Source organism: Dendropsophus ebraccatus, chromosome 1, assembly GCF_027789765.1.
Source record: "Dendropsophus ebraccatus isolate aDenEbr1 chromosome 1, aDenEbr1.pat, whole genome shotgun sequence".
NCBI lineage: Eukaryota > Metazoa > Chordata > Amphibia > Anura > Hylidae > Dendropsophus > Dendropsophus ebraccatus.
In genome coordinates this window covers 7439651-7462079 of record NC_091454.1, presented here as the reverse complement: position 1 = coordinate 7462079, position 22429 = coordinate 7439651, and the positions used below count along the sequence as shown (strand labels likewise).

The 22429-nt window shown below is 44.4% G+C and overlaps 1 protein-coding gene and 2 pseudogenes across 1 annotated transcript; all 3 read left to right on the top strand.

Annotated features, from left to right (window-relative positions):
* Window positions 1–2269: 2269 nt before the first annotated feature.
* On the top strand, window positions 2270–4158 carry LOC138771763 (E3 ubiquitin/ISG15 ligase TRIM25-like; annotated as a pseudogene).
* A 7103-nt stretch (window positions 4159–11261) lies between these two features.
* On the top strand, window positions 11262–15365 carry LOC138771756 (E3 ubiquitin/ISG15 ligase TRIM25-like; annotated as a pseudogene).
* A 3889-nt stretch (window positions 15366–19254) lies between these two features.
* On the top strand, window positions 19255–21912 carry LOC138771749 (E3 ubiquitin/ISG15 ligase TRIM25-like). Its single transcript, XM_069951722.1, has one exon. It carries the CDS (start codon window positions 19265–19267, stop codon window positions 20891–20893), a length of 1629 nt encoding a protein of 542 aa, XP_069807823.1. The 5' UTR covers window positions 19255–19264; the 3' UTR covers window positions 20894–21912.
* Window positions 21913–22429: the final 517 nt, after the last annotated feature.

Below are 22429 nucleotides of genomic sequence, written 5' to 3'. Positions count from 1 at the left end.
TAGTATATGCACTCCGATCTCTCATTGAGATCTTTGCTGTATAGTTATACAGCAAAGATCAATGAGATCGGCACTCGTTTGCTTTCGGCTGCTGCAGCCGAAAACAAACGAGTGCCGAGACGGGGGCGGCGCCATCTTGGAGAGGTCCCCGGCCGGCAGCAGGTACAGAGATCGGAGGAGCGATTTCACCCACTATACCACCACCGATCATCTGCAGCCGGTAATTGGAGGCAGCTGTCATCTTTGACAGCTGCCTCCAATTACCTGATTAGCGGGCTCGGCGAACACACCGTGCCCGCTAATAGCTGCGATCCCGGGCAACATGCTGCACCCGGGATCGCGATGGTTCAGAGCGCGGCCGCCGCGCGGCCTCGTTCTGAACGCGGGGAGGCGGCCCTGGATACGTGCGGGTACATCCAGGGTCGCCTAAGGGTTAAACTGAAGTCCGTACCTAGCAGTTGCAGGCAGGTGTAACATACAGCCTGTACCCACTGCATATAACGCGGACTTAGTTACTGAACCCGTTCTATATACAATGACTGTATCTGTTTTATGGAAAATGAATGTGGAGAAATTTCAAATTGTGAGTGTGAAGCTGTCTCTAATAAAGTGGCCATTAGATGAAATACATATATACAATGTATTTTTTTTGGCAAAAATAACAGCCGTTGTTTGATAATGATGGCTGTAAATAATAATGAACATTATTAACAATTGTCATTGTAAAATATGGGCCATTATTATGCATAAAAAGACATTATGGGGAAATTTATCAAACTGGTGTAAAGTAGAATTGTCTTAGTTTCCACTAGCAACCAATCAGATTCCACCCTTCATTCCTCACAGAGTCTTTGAAAAATTAAAGGTGGAATCTGATTGGTTGCTAGGGGCAACTAAGACAATTCTACTTTACACCAGTTTGATAAATCTCCCCCATTGTGTGAAAATAGCCAAAATAGACCTACAAAACACGCATACAGTACACAGCAAATAGGACTATAGGTGCAATCCTACTAACAGCCTAGGTGGTTCCTCCACTCCTAAGGCTCTGTTCACACTGCCCTCATGGCTTCTATTATAATGAAATCTATGGCGGTAGCGCCCGACCTGTAGAATAACAGACATCAATGACAGACCTCCCCCCCCCCTAGCTACCATAGAGGCAGGGAAGGCGGTTGCTATGGGGCCCGTGGAGGGAGGGGGCCCAGGGAAGATAACAGCCTCCTGTGTCCTTTTGCTTAACCCCTTATGTACTGCAGTGTGTAAGTGACCCAGTGTTCTCTTACATGCTGCAACATAAAAAAGGGTTAATATAAGCTCAAGACAATTAGCTCTCTGATAACCTCTGACCTCTGAGCTCCTGCAGAAGTCAGGGGTTATCAGTGCAGGAGTAGCAGGAGAGAGCTAATTGTCTTCTTGATTAACCCTTTGTGTTACAGCAAGTAAGAGAACACTGGGTCGCTTACACACTGCAGTAACTAAATGGTTAAAGGGGAAGTGCGGCGCTTAGAAATTATTCACAGAATAACACACATTACAAAGTTATACAACCTCGTAATGTATGTTATGTCTGTGAATCACCCCGTTCCCCGTGTCCCACCACCCTCACCCGTGTACCCGGAAGTGTTGGTGCATTATACATTACCTGATCCGTGTCGAGGGCCGTCCACCATCTTGTGCCAAACGTCATCTTCGGACGGACAGCCGAGTCGCTGCCGCCCGTCCCCCCTCCGCCGCGTCACAACTGTGCTCAGCCGCGATTGGCTGAGCACAGTTATGCTCAGCCAATAGCGGCTGAGCATTGGATGACGCTGCAGAGGGAGGCCGGCATTCGGGACAGTCGGAGCTGTTCGCCGGCCGCACTAAGAAGATACAGTTTTTTGCTATGGGGCCCCATGAATCCTAGCTATGCCCCTGCCCCCCCCCCCCCAATCAAGTCTGACAAAAAATCCCACCGAGCCTTGGTAGCATGAGCAGAACGTTGCAAATATTGCACATTGCCTGCTGCATCTGTTATGTTTAGTAGCTTATAACAAACACCTGTAGTTTTGAATTATTTCTATTCTTTTGTACACATTTGCACCCAAAGTTTTTTCACATGATCATTTCCCGGGGAGGTGACGTCTTCTATAATTGCTGTCACTGTGTATACTTTAGCTCACAGAAACTTGTCCAGCACAAGCCCAGCCTCTCCCTGTCTGATGATTATGAATCACACCCACTTAGTCTTACATGCTTTTACTTTCATTTCTTCCTTTTGCTGTCAGCGATGGCGTCTGCTGGTGTGAGAAAGGAGCTGGATTGTTCCATCTGTCTGAACCTTTATACAGATCCTGTAATCCTGAGATGTGGACACAACTTCTGCCGGGGATGTATTGATCAGGTCCTGAATACACAGGACGGGGCTGGAGTTTATTCCTGTCCTGAATGTAGAGAAGAGTTTCCGGAGCGGCCGGCAGTGATAAGGAACATAACTCTGTGTAATGTATTGGAGAATTTCCTGTCTACTCACTTGGAACAAGAGGACACTATGATATGTTGTACTTACTGTGTGGACTCTCCTGTACCTGCTGTGAGATCCTGTCTGCTGTGTGAGGCTTCTCTGTGTGATAAACACCTAAGTGTTCACAGCAAGTCACCAGAACACGTCCTGACCGATCCCAGCACTTCCCTGGAGAACAAGAGATGTCCTGTCCATAAGAAGGTCCTGGAATATTACTGCACTGAGGATGCTGCCTGTATCTGTGTGTCCTGCTGTCTGTTTGGAGAACATAATGGACATAAAATTGAGTTTCTAGATGAGGCATCTAAGAAGAGGAAACATAAATTGAATGACGTTCTGCAGAAGCTGATCAGAGAGAGAGAGAAAACAGAGGAAAGAGTCCGGAGTGTGGAGGAGCACTGGAGAAAAGCTCAAGAAAGTGCAGCTGGAGAAGCCGAGAGAGTCACTGCCCTGTTTATGTACATCAGGAGACGACTGGACAATCTGGAAATGGGGGCCCTACGTAATATCTCCAGGCGTGAGGAGCAGCTGTGACTGTCACTGTCTGATGTTATCCAGAAGCTGGAAATAAAGAAGGATGAGCTGTCTAGGAAGATGAGGCACATTGAGGAGCTCTGTAACATGGCGGATCCACTGACTGTCTTACAGGATCCAGACACAGGTGACTTGTGTGATCCTGAAGAGGGGGGAGGTGATGAGGACACAGGGGGACATGATGGAGGTGATGAGGACACAGGGGGACATGATTTAGTAGTTGAACTGATCTCGCACATATCACAGACATTATCTTATGTAAAAAGGGATGTAACCTTCTACGTGCAGCATCCCGAAGATGTATTACTCGATGTAAACACAGCTGCTAATCATATTGTTATATCAGATGACCGAAAAACTGCATCCCGTACGCTTATAAAACAAACTCGTCCTGACATCGCATATAGATTCCAGGAGAATCAGGTGATGAGCAGCGGGGGATTCTCCTCAGGGCGACATTACTGGGATGTGGAGATCAGTGGCTCAGGATTGTGGAGGGTGGGCATGTGTTATCCCAGTATAGACAGGAGGGGGCGTCAGTCATATATTGGGAATAATAAGAAGTCCTGGTGTTTGTGTGGAGGGCGGCAGGTGTATAATAATCAGTGCTCAGTGATACATGGCAGTAAAGTGACCCAGTTACCTCAGCAGATCTCCACAGGGAGAGTCAGGATATATATGGATTTTAAGGCAGGACAGCTGTCCTTTTATGAGCTTTCTGCCCAAATTAGACACTTACACACCTTCTCCGCCACCTTCACCGAGCCCCTTCATGCTGCATTATGTATATATAAAGGTTGTATAAATCTTACAGCTTAAAAACCCTGGAAAGTACTGTTGAAGCAGTAAATGGTATTTGGTTACTGAGGCTCAACATTAAAGATGTGCGAATTTACAGTGTATGTATGTGCACCGGGTAAATACTTTTAGTAGCACCATTGTTATTTCTAGTAGACAACAAAGTCATGGAGGGTTTAGGCTAGATTCACGCGTAACGGATCTGCTGTGGATCCATTGACTGTTAGTTTCTATGAGAATACATACACGCAGCGGGATTAAGCATAAATTATCTGCTCTGCGCTCTGGCTTGCTTCAGGAGCTCTCAACTAGAGATGAGAGAACGTGCCGAGGTTCGGGTTCGTATGAACCTGAACTCTCGGCTTCTGATTCCCGCTGTCTGCCCGCTCTGTGGAGAGGGTCGATACAGCCTGAGGACCACCTGGAAAATTGGGATACAACCTATAGTTGTATCCCAGTTTTCCAGGTGGTCCTCAAGGTTGTATCCACCCTCTCCACGGAGCGAGCAGACAGCGGGAATCAGAAGCCGAGAGTTCAGGTTCATACGAAGCCGAACCTCGGCAGGTTCACTCATCTCTACTCTCAACGTCTGGACATCCCGCTCAGCCAATGAGTAGCTGTGGCGGGGCAGCGCACTGATTGGTTGAGCGGGATGTCCAGTTAAAAACCCCCAAAGTAAGCCGGAGTGTTGAGTAGGTAATGCATGCTTCGGCCGGCGGGGGTACAGGGGCTGTCACTTACATACTCGTAGCAGTATGTATTCTCATAGAAACTAACAGGTAATGGATACACAGCAGATTTTGCTGCAAATTCGCAACGTGAAATCTGCTGCGGATCGGTTAAGTGTGAATCTAGCCTTAAGCATATTTGCCTGTCACAGATGCCTATTTAACTGCACATGGCCCAACAACAAATGCCTGGAGCAGTGGCCAATGTCAGCCAGTGACTGGTTAAGTAGCATTTACATCAGGGTCAAGATATCAGAGGATCACTTCCTATTCTTTAATACCCGTTCAATATAACCGTAGAATAAAACGCCACCCAACTTGGGAACACATTTTTCTTGTTATTTTTTTACATTAAAATAAAACACTATTGTAAAATATGAAAACACAATCTACACACTGTAACACGTTTGTCATTATAATTGGTGATTTTGTTAATATACAAGCAAAAACATATGATAGTGTCTGTATGATGTCACTTCCTGTGAGGGAGAATAAGTTGTACCACCACACGGACAGTACCGCAGCAATACCATTCTCCCTGGCCTACATATATATTAACTTCAAAAACACACTAAAAGTATAGTAACAGAGATGTATGGTGGCTTATTTTATTGTTTATAGTTAGGGCCGTCCTTTGGGGTGTGCGACCTATGCTGGGAGAGGGGAGGGGCACTTCGACAGACAGCTGCACACCTAACTTGGACATAGAAGATGTGCTAGCTGTCTGCCGAAGCGCCCCCCAACCCCTCCCCCCCCCGGGTGGCCTCATCCCGTTGTGGTTCATTAGGGGCGCTTCGACAGACAGACAGCACATGTAACTTCTATTTGTAAATTAGGTGTGTGGCTGTCTGTCACAACAATATGTCGTTTCTGAGACCCAACACGAAAGGGCACTGGCTGTATACTTTTTGTAGCACCACTGCAGTCATAAAGAATAAGAAAAGTTATCTATTGATATAGGAGTGGACAAAAATGTCACTCATGCTTTCAAAAGTAGTTAAAGGGGTTATCCATATAGCCACTTTCCCCCCTCTCTTGTCTCCAGATTGGGTGGGGTTTCAAACTCAGTTCCATTGAAGTAAATGGAGCTTAATTGCAAACCACGCAAAACAAGAGTCCGTGGAGCCTCAGTTACGAGTCTCAAAACACGGGATAGCCAGATATCTCTAGCCTGTTGCCAACGGGGTGCCTCCCCATCATGGAGGCACCCCGTTGGCAACAGGCTAGAGATATCTGGCTATCCCGTGTTTTGAGACTCGTAACTGAGGCTCCACGGACTCTTGTTTTGCATATTTAAATTTTTGGGGGCATCAGTGGAGACTCTTGATTGAGTACTTCATTGGAATTTTTTTCGCTGTTCTCCTTGAGTTCAGTGATTACTGTGTTTTGTTGGTTAATTGCAAACCACACCTGAACTGGAGACGAGAGGGGGAAAAGTAGCCATTTTTTTGTAGCGCTGGATAACCCCTTTAAGGTGCTTTAAGCATATTTGCCTGCCTCGACTACAGATGACAATCTGACTAAGTTTATTTGTTCACATTTTTAAAAAAAAAATGACGGTAAAATATGAGAACACAATCTACATACTGGAACACATCTGTTAATGATCAGTAAATTTGGTGAAAATAAAAGCAAAAACAAAAGTGTCTGTATGATGTCATTTCCTGTGAGTGGGAGGAAGCTGTACCACCACATGGACAGTACTGCAGCAATACCACTGGACCCTGGCCCACAGAAAATGTTATTCTTCAAAAAACCCAATTGCTTGTTCGTGAATACTAAAGGTACGATATCAGAGATGTATGGGGGCTTATTTGTTGCCCATAATTTTCCCATATTATGTACTGAGAAAATAATAATGCTTTCTCCGCCAGTACCACTGAAATTTACTAAATCTACTAAATTTCAACAGTGTGTGAATTCAATGTGTTTTAAATCCACTCCTGGTTTTGGTTACAAAATACTGAACAAAAATACTGTGTCTGAACATAGCCTAAGGCTATGTTCACACACTGCATCAAACAATGGTCATTGTTGCAGTGAAAATTGCATTAATTTTAATGCACAATGGCTGGAAATAATTGAGATGTCAATTATTTACACAGCCATATTGAACAACTGGAACCAGACAGTCCTTTGCATAACGATGGGCAATAACAGATCTTGACAGATCCCATAGACTTTCTTGGGATTTGTCAGGTTGTACTGTCTGGTTCGTTTGATTTGAGCAGGAAAAAATGTCTGTGCAGCCCTTTCTTTTACATAGACAATAATAAAGTTTATACTTACCCATGCTCCCCTGATGTCCTGGTGCCTTTTCCCTGCAGCTGCCTCTATACCTTCTGGCCCCGTTTCTTCAGTGACACAACGCATAACCAATCACTAGCCGAGACAGGGGAAGGACCATTTACTTACCTGAAACCCAAGAGCAGGAGGCCACCTCCAATGGGTGACTACACACGGATAGATCTGTTTATTGAGTCTGTTACAGAGGAACTGAGGGTGCTAGAGGAGAGAAGAAGCATAGAACATAACATTACCTATGCAGAATCACTTGCTTTGCAGACACTCGAAAAAGATAAATCCATAATCATTAAACCCTCCGACAAGGGGGGGAACATTGTAGTCATGAACAGGGATGCATATGTCAAAATGTGTACAGATATACTTAATGACACAGACTGCTACACCCCTCTCACCACTGATCTCAAACGCAAGTATCAGGAACAACTACACAAGATACTCACCGATGCACATCGGCATAAACTGATAAGTAATAACGAGCTTGACTTCATGGACCCAAAACACCCTCGCACATCTGTCTTCTACTGTACACCTAAAATTCACAAAGGCACACACCCACTCAAAGGACGTCCCATTGTGTCAGGCATCGATAATATTACTCAAAATGCCAGCACTTACATAGATCAGATATTACATCCATTTGTTGTGAGCCTACCCTCCTACGTCCGAGACACGATGGACGTACTAAGGAGAATAGATGGTGTCACAGTTGACAGAGAAACATTCCTCATTAGCCTTGACGTTGAGGCATTATATTCGTCCATACCTCATGAAAAGGGACTCCTGGCTGTTAAACACTTTCTGGGCACACGGGGGAGACAATACGAACCACACAATGCCTTCCTCCTACAGCTCCTGGAATTCACTCTGACCTCCAACTTTTTTCTCTTTGAGGGGCGGTCCTTCCACCAGCGCCGAGGTACAGCCATGGGGAGCCCGTGTGCCCCCACATACGCCAATCTGGCGGTGGTGGGAGGACCAAATCGTTTTTAATGACACCCTAGCTCGTTTTACGGCCAATATACCTCTCTGGCTGAGGTACATCGACGACGTCCTTATCCTATGGACGTCGTCGATGGACCTCTTCAGGGAATTCGTGGGCATCCTGAACACCAATGACCTCGGACTCCACTTCACATATGTGGTAGACAAACAAGAAATCACATTCCTGGATCTGAAAATCTGGAAAGATCAGGAAGGCACCTTAGCTACTAAAGTCTACAGAAAAGCTACAGCCACGAACACATTACTGATGTGGGATAGCTGTCACCCTACTCCCCTGAAAAGGGGCATCCCAACAGGGCAATATCTAATAGTGAGGCGGAACTGTAGCAATCTGACCGACTTTAGGGACCAGGCCCATGACCTCCGACTGAAACTACAGAGTAGAGGATATCCTAATAAAGCTCTACGACAAGCATATAATAGGGCACTCACGTCTGACAGACAAACACTATTGACCCCCAAGAGTGACATGAGTAATGACAACCTTAGCAGGATCATCGGGACCTTCGATGCCCAGGCCAATGAAGTGAGAAACATCATTACTAAATATTGGCATATCCTTCAAAGGGACCCAGACGTAGCCACAATGATCTCACATAAACCACAGATTACATACAGGAAGGGCTGTAACTTAAAGGACAGACTGACTGCGAGCTACCTACCACCAGCAAAAAAGCCAGGTACATGGCTGGATAGACAAACACCGGGCACATTCAAATGCGGGCATTGTTCCATGTGTCGGTTTGTCAATTAAAGCAAAACAGTAGTCAGTGTAGTTACAGGCATCCAGTACCCTATCAAAGAGTTCACGAACTGCTCTACGAAAGGTGTAGTGTATGTACTTACATGTTCATGCCCCCTGAATTACGTGGGGAAAACCATCAGACCCCTAAGAGAGAGGATGAGAGAACATGTGGGAGATGTGACTCATGGGAGGGATACCCCGATAGGACTGCATTGTAGAGATGTGCACAATTGTGACCCTAGACATATCTCATTCCAGGTCCTTGATGTCATCAAAGCTAATGTGAGAGGCGGTGATTGGGAAAATCTGATTCTACGCAAAGAAGCTGAGTGGACATTCAAAATGAGATCTCTTAAACCGCATGGACTGAATGACTATATCCAATACAGCAGCTTCATTTAGCACTTGTGAACAAGGACTATAAGATGAACACTATATGACTGACTCTCTCACGCGTATGCTGATGCACAGTAGGGCACATTGACCGACCTATGTGTTACGGCTGACCACGGCCGGGGCTAATGCCCCACGGCTGTATGCATAGACATCATTGTGATGCACTAAGCCCATTGCCCTATGATCACTCGTAGGCTCTATACTGTCTAGGGGAGATGTCAGGTCTACGGGCACATTCTCCCCATCTTTTTATGTGCCTGTCCGCCTGTGCAGATACCTATTTGCTATGCGTCTGTGATGCTTGCAGACCTCTGCTATGCTACCTAGCTGCTATGCGTCTGTTACACTCTCAGACCTCCGCTATGTTCCCTATTATTGCTTCCCGATCACTGTGATCCTAACTATAGTCTATATAACTATATAACCAACTATAACTATATACCCAGCACCTTCTGTAATGAATGCACCACACTAACATATGCCATTGCCATTTACTTTACTTTGCCATACCTTTAGCCGGGAACGGGGCTTAGATCCCCCATGATCCCAGATGTATGAAATATGAGACCGGCCGCCCGCCCCCTGTATCTTGCGTCAGAGGCACATGACCGGGAGTCCGTACACGTCACCGTCAGGTGACCGGGTATCCCGGACCAGCTGACGCTTAGGAGAGGCGGACCGCGCGCCGCGCTCAGGCTATTTAAACCTGTATCAGAGATATCAGTACATGGCCGCCATCAGAGCCATGCAGACACCACTCTCCACACAGCTCCTAGCTTCGTCCCTGATGAATGCCTTTGCAGGAAACGCGTTGGACGCAGGAGACTAGTCCGCTGACCGGTAACTTTGACCAGTGAGAACTACTGAATCACGGTAACACCTTTGCGACACACACAGTGTATCATCGTCCGTGCAAGGAAATATAGATGATATTGATGTGATAAGCTATTGGACCGCCGGCTCTCCATGTTTGGTCCCTATATGCTATCTGGTCACTTGCTGGACTATATACTGGTACAGTACGATACTAATGTGTACCGTTTGTCACTGTAAATAAACCCATACTTTTGCAAGCATAAGTTTTCATGTTCCACTGTCTTTATCTGCCTGAATTAAATGAAAACCAATATATATACTAAGAGACTTTACCGAGACAGGAGGACAGCCCCATGTCCAATGATTGCCTAAGAGGCTTGTCAGTACAGATACAAGGCCAGAAGTGTCAAAGACAGCTGAGGGGAGCAGGAAATGCAGGGTAAAGGCTGCAGGACAATGGCGGAGCCTGGACACCTAAGTATAACCCTTATTATTAGTTTTGAAAGGGTTATGGTGCATTTACACAGGCAGATTTATCTGACAGATTTTGGAAGCCAAAGCCAGGAATGGATTTAAAAAAAAGGAGAAATCTTAGTCCTTCCTTTATGACCCGTTCCCTGTTTCTGGTTTGTTCCTGGCTTAGGCTTCAGATAAATCTGCCTGTGTAAACGCACCATTATACAGCGCAAAAAAACATGGCCACTTTCACCCCTCTCTTGTCTCCAGTTTGGGTGGGGTTTTAAACCCAGTTCCATTGAAGTAAATGGAGCTTAATTGCAAACCACACGTGAACTGGAGACAAGAGAGGGGGTGAAAGTGGCCATGTTTCTGTAGCGCTGGATAACCCCTTTAATGTAATCTTGTGTCCGGTAATGCTGTTTGAAGCACTGATCTGCCCCTTGTAATGATTATCAGTGGATGGGGCTGACCAGGGGCAGGCCGTATCGGCGGCCCTGGGGGTGGAGCAGTGCTTAAAAACAATGGCCGTTGTTTTAAAATAACGACAATTATTTGCCATTAAATGGCCTTACTGGACACAGCAATACATTAAAACTGCACGAGAACAGCGCAGAGGATGAAGGTAAGAGACATACCTTCATCCTGAGCGCCTTGTATGCAATAGAAAGATATTAGCAGGTTATATTTGTCTAAGCTGCTTAGAGTTCCCCTTTAAGCCTGTGTTCACACAATGCAGTTTCATTGCGTTCCTGCATCATTTTATTGCAGTACTGCATAGTTTCTGTGAAGACGCTGCAGTACCGCAACATTAAACTTCAACTTTTGTGAACACAGCCTAATGCTATATCGTGAGAGGACAAAACACTTCCTGAACTAAGGACTCAGGGCAAGTGCAGTGATGAGACTCCACCTCCTCTCTCCGGAAAGCCAAAGGCATCATGGGAAGTGTAGGTGGTGTTAGAAATCCATAACAGTGAGAGAAAGAGAGAGAGCAAGCAAGTTTGTGAAAACCTACACCTGCCACCTCAGCTGGTAAGTACAAGAATATACTGCACTCCAGTTTCATGTTGTGTCCATCTTCCATACAGGAAACTTTGAATTGTGAGAGAGAAGGTGTCTCTAAAAAAGTGTCCATTAAGGAAACACATATACAACAAATAATCCTACTAACTGCTGAGGGGGTTCCTCCACTCCTAAGGCTCTGTTCACATTGCTGTCATGGATTCTGTTACAACGTAAGCCATCAAGGTAGTACCAGATCTGAAGAGCGACAGACACCAACTACATCTGGTGGATCACATTAGTTTATAAGGAGGTCTGTCAGATTTCATTGTGGTGTTTCTTAGTTTGAGCATAGTGGAGGACACTGTGCTCCCCCTCCCCCACAACAAATCTGACAAATGGCCGACTAAGCCGTATGCTGCGTTTACACAAAGCGATAATTCGCCCAATCAATCGTTTAATGATTTTGGAGCAACGATTTGGTTTTTATAACGATCAGCATTTAGACGGATAAATCGTTAGAAAAATCTTTAGAATATTCGTAAGAAAAGTCGTTTTTGCGATAGTTTTTAAGATCGCTTAAGCCCAATCTTTTACATAGGGTGAATCTTTGAAAGACCGTTTACACGAAGCAATCTGCTAATTTTTTGCGAACGATGAATGACGATTTCAGAACATGTTGAAAGATCAAAATGAACGATTTCTCGCTTGTCGCTTGATCGTTTACTGTGTTTACACGAAACGATTATCCCTCAAATGCCATCGTTTTTGCGAAAATTCGAACAATAATTGTTCCGTGTAAACGCAGCATCAGATGGTAGCATGAACAGAGCCTAGCAAACAATTCACATTGCCTGCTGCATCTGTTATGTGTGATAACTTAGAGCAAACACCTTATAGTATTTTATGACTGCTCTACCTTTCACACATGTTCACTTCCCGTGGAGGTGAGGTCTTCTATAATTGGTGTGTTAGGCTATGTATATATGTGGCGTTTTTTTAGCGTTAATTATACGGCTTTGCCCTAATTTTGCCATGAATTACGCAAACTGCAAAATCACATAATTAACCTTCTTGTGTGAACATAGCCTAAGGGTCCATTTACACAGAAAGATTATCTGACAGAGATTTTAAGCCAAAGCCAGGAATGGATTTGAAAAGAGGAGAAATCTCAGGCTTTCCTTATGACTTGATCTGTTTATAGTCCGTTCCTGGCTTTGGCTTCAAATCTTTGGCAAATATTCTTTCTGTGTAAATGGACCCTTAGGAACAGACTATATACAGAGAACAGGTCATAAATGAAAGACTAAGATTTTTCCTTCTTTCAAATCCATTCCTGGCTTTGGCTTAAAAAATCTGTCAGATAAATCTCTCTGTGTAAAGGCACCCTAAGGGTAAAAACACACACCATATACGCAGCAGATCTGCAGCAGATTTGATGCTGTGTTCAGTTATTTAGATCTAATCTGCTGCGTATTTGTTGCGTATTTGCTGCGTATCGCAGCAGTAAATACGCTGCGTATACGGTGTGTGTGTTTATACCCTAAGGGTAGGTTCACACATACCGGATCCGTAGCGAATTTCACGCTGCAAGTTTGCAGCTAAATTCGCTGCGGATCCTGGTAGTGTGAAGTGAATGGGTCACATACCCGCTGCCAGTATGTGGCCTGGCCCCTTTAACCCCCTGCATCCCGCAGCCCCTGGCCTGGAGCATACATTACCTGCTCGGTGCCACGACTGAGTGTGAGACTCCCGGCTCCCCATCAGCCAATCAGTGCTTCCATGCAGTTAATGTATGCTTTGGGCCGGGGGCTGTGGGATGTGGGGGGTTAAAGGGGCCGGGTCACATACTGGCACCGAAAATCCGCTGCAGATCCGGTACATGTGAAGCTACCCTTAGGGTGTGTTTACACAGACAGATTATTGAAGCCAAAGCCAAGAACAGACTATAAACAGAGAACATGTCACAAAGAAAAGGCAGTGATTTCTCCTTCATCCATTCCTGGCTTTGGCTTCAATAATGTCAGATAAATCTGTCTGTGCAAATACACGATTACTCTGCACTCGGAACAAGTCCAGCCTATCCCTATCCAATGATTATGTATCACACCCACTGTTCTCCGAGTCTTACATGCTTTTACTTTCATTTCCTTCTCTTGCTGTCAGCGATGGCGTCTGCTGGTGTGATAAAGGAGCTGGAATGTTCCATCTGTCTGAACCTTTATACAGATCCTGTAATCCTGAGATGTGGACACAACTTCTGCCGGGGATGTATTGATCAGGTCCTGAATACACAGGACGAGGCTGGAGTTTATTCCTGTCCTGAATGTAGAGAAGAGTTTCCGGAGCGGCCGGCAGTGATAAGGAACATAACTCTCCGTAATGTATTGGAGAATTTCCTGTCTACTCAACTGGAACAAGATGACACCATGATATGTTGTACTTACTGTGTGGACTCTCCGGTACCTGCTGTAAAATCCTGCCTTATGTGTGAGGCTTCTCTGTGTGACAAACACCTGAGAGCTCACAGCAAGTCACCAGAACACGTCCTGACCGATCCCAGCACTTCCCTAGAGAACAAGAGATGTTCCATTCATAAGAAGATCCTGGAATATTACTGCACTAAGGACGCTGCCTGTATCTGTGTGTCCTGCTGTCTGTTTGGGGAACATTAGGGACATAAAATTGAGTTTCTAGTTGAGGCCTCTGAGAAGAGGAAGCATAAACTGAGAAAGGTTCTGGCAAAGCTGATTGGAAAGAGAAGAGAAACAGAGGAAAGAGTCCGGAGTATGGAGGAGCGCAGGAGAGAAGCTCAAAATAAAGCCGAGAGAAAAGCCGAGAGAGTCACTGCCCTGTTTATAGCCATCAGGAGACGGCTGGACGACCTGGAGAAGAGGGTCCTGAGTGAGATCTCCAGGCAGCAGGAGCAGCTGTCACTGTCAATCTCTGATGTCATCCAGAAGCTTGAAATAAAGAAAGACGAGCTGTCCAGGACGATGAGGCACATTGAGGAGCTGTGTAACATGGCGGATCCACTGACTGTGTTACAGGATCCAGACACGGGTGACTTGTGTGATCCTGAGCAGGCGGGACATACTGGGGACACAAGTTATTCTGAGGAGGAGTATGGTGATGAGGACATCAGTGACTTACGTGATCCTGAAGAGGAGGTTGGTAGTAAGGACACTGCGGGACATGATAGGGTTGATCTGATCTCTCTCATATCACAGACTTTATCTTACATAATAAGAGATGTAAATGTAACCTTCTATATACAGGATCCTGAAGACATATTACTGGATGTGAACACAGCTGCTAATATCTTTCTTATATCTGATAACAGGAAAACTGCGACCCGTACGTTTATAAACCAGAACTGTTCAGTAACATCAGAGAGATTTCAGGAGAACCAGGTGATGAGCAGCCGGTGGTTCTCAGGGCGACATTACTGGGATGTGGACATCAGTGAATCGGGGTTGTGGAGGGTTGGGATGTGTTACCCCAGTATAGACAGAAGGGGGCGTCGGTCATATATTGGGAATAATAACAAGTCCTGGTGTTTGTGTGGAGGGCGGCAGGTGTATAATAATCAGTGCTCAGTTATACATGATAGTGAAGTGATTAAGTTACCTCACTGCATCTCCACTGGTAGAGTCAGGATCTGTCTGGATTATGAGGCCGGGCAGCTGTCCTTTTATGAGCTGTGTGACCCTATCAGACACTTACACACCTTCACCGCAACCTTCACCGAGCCCCTTCATGCTGCATTATGTGTATATAGAGGTTGTATAAATCTTACAACTTGAAAACACGACAAGTGCAGGTGAAGCAGTAAATGGTATGTGGTTACTGAAGCTCAACACATATGGGCACCGGCTATATTTATTTTTTCTTCTAGCACTATTGCAGTCATGAAGAATAGACTAAGATATTTGCATGTATATGAGTGGACTACACTATCATTTCTGCTTTTAAAAGGAACTCTGGTGCTTTAGCATCAAACCAACTTTAAGAACAATTTTCTTTTTGTCATCAAAATAAAACATTATGGTAAAATATGAAAACACAATCTACATACTGGAACATATTTGTTCATCATTGATCGTTGGTTTCAGTGAAATAAAAGCAAAAACAAATGATAGTGTCTGTATGATGTCATTTCCTGTGAGTGGGCGGAAGCTGTACCACCACCCGCACATGGACAGTACTACAGCAATACCACTGTTCCCTGGGCCACATATTTTTTTACTTTAAAAAAAATCCAATTACTTGTTAACAAAAAGGTAGAGTAACGGAAACGTATGACGGCTTATTCCTCATAATTTTCCCATATTATGTACTCTGGGAAAAATGTGAGATGAAATGGAAAAATAAACTGTTGCAGGGGGCTGTTATAATCTCTATGGTGTTTCTGTGTTTTCCCCATTAGTAATGAATAATTAAAGGGTTATGCCGAAATAGCGAGTAATACAGGAACAAAGCTGGAGGACATTCATGTGTAAATGGACATGGACAACTATTGCCTCTATACAAATTTCCCATCTGTACTGTTTCACACTGTAACAATTTGTGCCCCCATATAGTAGTAACAGACCCTTCTATAAGGCCAATAGAGTAACTAGGTCCCTCTGTGCCTCCATATAGTAGATATGCCATGACCTGGGTGCTGGTGTTTTGTGGCAGCTTTGTCACGGTGGCCAGGAGTGGCAGTACCCACCCCCAGACACACGGGCATCGGTCCTTGGTAGAATGGTAGTGAGGTGTAAGGGTGCGGGGCACGTAAACAGACAGCACTGAGTCCAGCACTTAAACAAGAGTTGAAACCTGTAAAAGCTTCAGTGCAATACAATAAAATACCAAAGGGACCGCTCACAGATGCTAGTGCAAAACAGTGTTTGAGGTAGGTTTTAGGTTGAGGTGAAGAAGTAGGATAATGCTGAGTGTAGAAATGGTAATGTAGGCGCCCTTCTCTAATTAGTACAGTACTCTGCCGGGATTGTAGTGTAGATATTTGAAAGAAAAATCCTCATACTCACATATGTATATGATCTCTGCACATGTGACCTCCTTCTGCCCAACCAGCTTGGAGACTGCCAGGCTGGGTAGTATGAGCCCTAGGTCTCTGTCTCTAGGTAGAGCTAACTCCACTGAAGGTTTCCCCAGGTAGTCAGTAGAATACTTCGGTTTTTAGCAACTTTGTCCTACTGGGGATCAGTCTCTCTTCCTGTCCTTTAGGGGGTGACTGCCCTGACGTTAAGAAGGATTCCAAGCATAGATAAGGGTTTACCCAGCTCATGGCTACCCCACTTCGAAGGGTCTAGCACTGCATACTGTAGTCTCAGTCTCTCATAGGAAAATCACTCTAAATTCCTGTCAAGGGGTCTAGCCTAAGCCAGGCCTACTTAGTCACTGCAGCAGGATCCTGTAGCTTTAGACTGTCTCCCATACACACTGACTAAGAGTGATTTTATACAGAGAGATTTTATCTGACAGATTTTTGAAGCTGAAGTCAGGAATTGATTTGAAAAGAGGATAAATCTTAGTCTTTCCTTTATGACCTGTTCTCTGTTTATAGTCTGTTCCTGGTTTTGACTTCAAAAATCTGTCAGATAAAATCACACACACACGTATATATGCAGCTTGTTCTACCTATCTAACTGATACTGCCCCTATTACACCCTCCAGCCGGTATAACACTGTTATATAGGGATCCTGGATAGGTGACATTACTTACCTGCTTTGTTGGCTCCTGCTCTTACCTAGGAGGATGAAGTTGTGAGTCTGCAGTAAGTCTCTATCCTGCTCTGCTCCTTTTGGGGATTTTAGGTCTGGTATATAAAGCTGAATCTACAATGGAGCTGTTGTCAATGACAACCAGATACTACTACAGGCTGAGAAGTTAAAGCAGCGCTCTGATTGGTTGTATACAAGCCATGTGACCTGGTCAGCAGTGAGCTCTCCCCACAGAGCATGCTCAGTAGCTCTCCCTACTGGCTGAGGTGCAGGGCAGGAGCCCAGGACAGACCCCTGTGTACTGTGAAGGGGCTCCATGTTCTGCCATTACATGTAAGTGATGAATATTCTGGATACTGTATATGTGGCAGCTATCCTGATATCCTGCAGTTACATCATGTGTTATCTAACCTGGGAGAAGCTGTGAGAGACTGTACCTACTGCTACTATGTCTATCTATCTCCTATCTATCTATCTCCTATCTATCTATCTATCTCCTATCTATCTCCTATCTATCTATCTCCTATCTATCTATCTCCTATCTATCTCCTATCTATCTATCTATCTATCTCCTATCTATCTATCTATTATCTATCTATCTCTCCTATGTATCTACCTATCTATCTATATATCTATCTATCTCCTATCTATCTATCTATCTATCTATCTATCTATCTATCTATCTATCTATCTATCTAGCAAGTAGAAAGTCCACGGCACTCACAGGGTTAACGGTGAAAATAGCGGTGATTTATTGCATACAGCACTCCAGAAAACAGACACGACGTTTCGGTAACCTCACGTTACCATCCTAACACTTGAGGATGGTAACGTGAGGTTACCGAAACGTCGTGTCTGTTTTCTGGAGTGCTGTATGCAATAAATCACCGCTATTTTCACCGTTAACCCTGTGAGTGCCGTGGACTTTCTACTTGCTATTTAATTAAGGATCTACGGTCAAGATCCAGGACCGCGGGCACCCGAAAGCCTTTACCTTTTTGCAGTGCTGCTTATATTCTCTGCTGTATATCTATCTATCTATCTCCTATCTATCTATCTATCTCCTATCTATCTATCTATCTATCTCCTATCTATCTATCTATCTCCTATCTATCTATCTATCTATCTATCTATCTATCTATCTATCTATCTATCTATCTATCTCTCTCTCTATCTCTCTCTATCTCTCTCTATCTCTGTCTCTGTCTGTCTCTGTCTCTATCTGGTAGATACTTTGTCTCTATCTGGTAGATACTTTATCAGTATTCTGTTAGGAAGAAAAGAATTGACCTACATGTACCTGTCTCTATACACTTTGCTGCCACACGGAAAAGGATGTGAGATGCATGGTAATTGATCGAATCGAAGGGAACACAACTTTATAAAAAAAAAAGAGAACTATGGTGGATATTTAGATTAAACACTTGTGGCCGCATGGATTATATGTGGAATACAAGGTGAATAATAGAATGTTTAAATAATAGGGTCCACTACAGTTTGCCTTCGGCCTTTGTCATTGTATCATGGTTCAGTCATTACCGATTAGAGAATATGGATTCATCTTGCTGAGAAATCTTGTTTGTCGACTTATTGCATCTTTTGGTCGCACATTAGAATCATTGGCGGTCGCTGGAATTAAAGCACTACTCGGTATGACTGACCCCTACACATGCAAAACATTTTCTGTGGGGGCCAATACTTTTTATACAGTAAGGGCTGCATTACGCACCCTTAGGTGTTCTGTAAATAAACGACAATCTCCTAGATTGGTGCTTGTGTACAAAACCTATTACAAGGCTTGATAGTCATGCTGCCAGGACTGTATAAATGATTTCTGCATTCAGCCATCGGTCACACACTCCCTATTACACATAGGGAGATATAGAACCAATGGTCAAGGTCTAAAAGATGTGATTGACTTAAAACTGAGCATCTGCTCGTCACTAGCCCCATTACACAGGATTATATTTAGACACCAACGTGTAGGTTAGGTTGTATTCACATATAACATTTTTTAGTACAGCCCTACAGAATGATCTAAATCTCTGCAGTCTTATGTGTTAATAATATTCGAAAGAGTAAATAAGGTCCCTAAGTTTTGCTTGTTCAGTTCAGGCTTGCATGTATTGTTTTTGTACTCGGTGACAAGCCCAGCCTCACTCTCTGTAATAAATGCAAATCCCACCCACTGCTCTGAATCCTGCAGGATGGTAGTTTTGTTTCCTCCTTCTGCTGTCAGCGATGGCGTCTGCTAGTCTGGGAGAGGAGCTGGAATGTTCCATCTGTCTGAGCCTTTATACAGATCCTGTAACCCTGAGATGTGGACACAACTTCTGCCGGGGATGTATTGATCAGGTCCTGAATACACAGGACAGGGCTGGAGTTTATTCCTGTCCTGAATGTAGGGAAGAGTTTCAGGAGCGGCCGACACTGCAGAAGAACATAACTCTGTGTAACGTGGTGGAGAATTTCCTGTCTACTCATGCATGTCAACTAAGGCGTGATGCATTAAATTACTGCACTTACTGTATTCACTCTCCTGTACCTGCTGTGAGATCCTGTCTGCTGTGTGAGGCTTCTCTGTGTGATAATCACCTGAGAGCTCACAGCAAGTCACCAGAACACGTCCTGACCGATCCCAGCACTTCCCTGGAGAAGAGGAAATGTTCTGTCCATAAGAAGATCCTGGAATATTATTGCACTGAGGACGCCGCCTGTATCTGTGTGTCCTGCTGTCTGATTGGAGAACACAGAGGACATAAGATGGAGTCTCTAGATGAGGCCTCTGAGAAGAAGAAGAAGAAGAAACTAAGAAATATTCTGCAGAAACTAATCACAAAGAGAACGAAGATTGAGGAAAGAGTCTGGAGTGTGCAGGAGCGCGAGAGAAAAGCTCAAGAAAAAGCATCTAGAGAAGCCGAGAGAGTCACTTCCCTGTTTATAGACATCAGGAGACGGCTGGACGACCTGGAGAAGAGGGTCCTGAGTAAGATCTCCAGGCAGGAAGAGCAGCTGTCACTGTCTGATGTCATCCAGAAGCTGGAGATAAAGAAGGATGAGCTGTCCAGGAAGATGAGACATTTTGAGGAGCTGTGTAACATGGCGGATCCACTGACTGTCTTACAGGATCCAGACACAGGTGACTTGTGTGATCCTGAGGAGGGGGGAAGTGATGAGGATACAGGGGGACATGATGGAGGTGAAGAGGACACAGGGGGGCATGATGGAGGTTACCAGGGTCTAGAGCTGATCTTACATATATCACAAACATTAAATCATATGATAAAAAATGCAACTATTTTTGTTCAGGATCCTGCAGACATATTACTAGATATAAACACAGCTTATGATAATCTTCTTATATCAAATGACTTGAAAACTGCAACCTGGATAGTAGGAAATCAGAATCACCCAGAAAACCCAGAAAGATTCCAGGATTATCCTCAGGTTATGAACAGCAGAAGTTTTTCCACAGGACGACATTATTGGGATGTGGAGATCATTGGGTCATGTTGGTGGAGGGTGGGTATGTGTTATCCCAGTATAGACAGGAGCGGGCGTGAGTCACATATCGGAAACGATAACAAGTCCTGGTGTTTATACAGAGGCCTGTTTAATTACAGTTCAGTAATACATGACAATGAAGTGATCCGGCTACCTGACAATATTTCCAGTAATAGAGTCAGGATCTGTCTGGATTATGAGGCCGGGCGGCTGTCCTTCTATGAGCTGTGTGACCCCATCAGACACTTACACACCTTCACCGCCACCTTCACTGAGCCTCTTCATGCTGTATTATGTGTATTAGGAGGTTCGTTAAAAATAGAGAGGAGGACAGTAGGATACAGCAGTAGATGGAGCTATAGCTAAGCTTCTCTTTGTGTTTAGCTTAGATTTCTCCTGTACAGAGAGCTTTAAAGGGGTTATCCAGCGCTACAAAAACATGGCCACTTTCCCCCTACTGTTGTCTCCAGTTTGGGTGGGGTTTTGAAACTCAGTTCCATTAAAGTAAATGGAGCTTGATTGCAAACCGCACCTGAACTGGAGACAACAGTAGGGGGAAAAGTGGCCATGTTTTAGTAGCGCTGAATAACCCCTTTAAGGTTAGGAAACTTGTTCCTATTTCTTGTGATGTACTTGGGGATGGTTGAGATGCTGACTGTGCACATATAAACTGCTGGCAATTGTAGTTCGTGGTATCTCAGACAACAGTGTGCCTTGAGCCTTCTAGTCTCGAGGCTTTCTTGTGGGAATTCTTACTACTAAATGTGTGGCCCTTGTTAAAATAAATACTGTGTGAAATGTATGTAAAAAATGTAATGTAAAATATATGTAGAAAAATATTCGCATAGTCAAGAACTACAATTTAAAAGGATGAGAGGATGTGGTTCTAAACCATAGGGGTCTATTCATATGTGCTTTTCAGAATACTGACGTTTTTGGCCACAATTTTGGCTGCTACAAAAATAAAAAACCCTAACACTTCAGAATAGAAATGAGTAAAGGGCTATGCTCACACACTGTTAAAATTTAGTAGATGGCCGCAATTTAACGGAAAATAGCATCCGTAATTTGTCATTAAATGGCGGCCATCCACTCAATTTCAACAATGTGTGAACATAGCCTTTCTGTGTTTCCAATCCATTCCCAGTTTTGGTTGCAAAATACTGAGCAGCAGTACTGTGTGGGAACATTAAGCTGACAGAAACCAGTATGATCTAAACACCGGCCGTGTTGCGACTGTGCATCCCTCAGTGGTTGTGAACAAGACCACAATGACGCAAAAAAAGGTTATTTCTGTATATTTGTGGTCATTGATTTACATTTTTAATACAGATTAATGTTCACACAACGTATGTTTAGTAAAAGTACGGTCGTTGTTGCTATCGGCAACAACGGCCATAGTTGTACGAAAACATACGTTGCCTTGCCTTCTATGGGATTCTGGCCGTAGCGTATACACATCGTATACGTTACGGCTGGGATCCCTCACGGTGCCGCAAAGAACTGACATGTCAGTTTTCTGTGGCCGCTATTCAGTGAATAGCCGTCATAGAAAACCCTGTTGGTGCACACTGTGGAGCGAGCGGCTCCAGCCGCAAGCTTCATAGTGTGCAGTGGTGAGTTCTGATGCGGGCTTGCGCTGATGCACCCGCATCAGAACTCTGCGGGCCGAAAGATCATCTGGCCGGTACTGCAGTACCGGCCGGGATGATCCTTTCAGAGATCGGCTGCTTCGTTTCAAGGTCCTCCCCTTTTTCATACCATACTAGTAAGCGCACCCTCCACCATATTTATACTATTCAGTAATCACAATCATGTGTCTACAAAGACATGATGAACATATCAGTCAAAGGTCACTTGTGTAACTATATATATATATATATATATATATATATATATATA

What these genes read in the sequence shown, in the direction of transcription:
- LOC138771749 (XM_069951722.1), top strand. Translation starts at nt 19,265, where the DNA reads ATGGCGTCTGCTAGTCTGGGAGAGGAGCTGGAATGTTCCATCTGTCTG.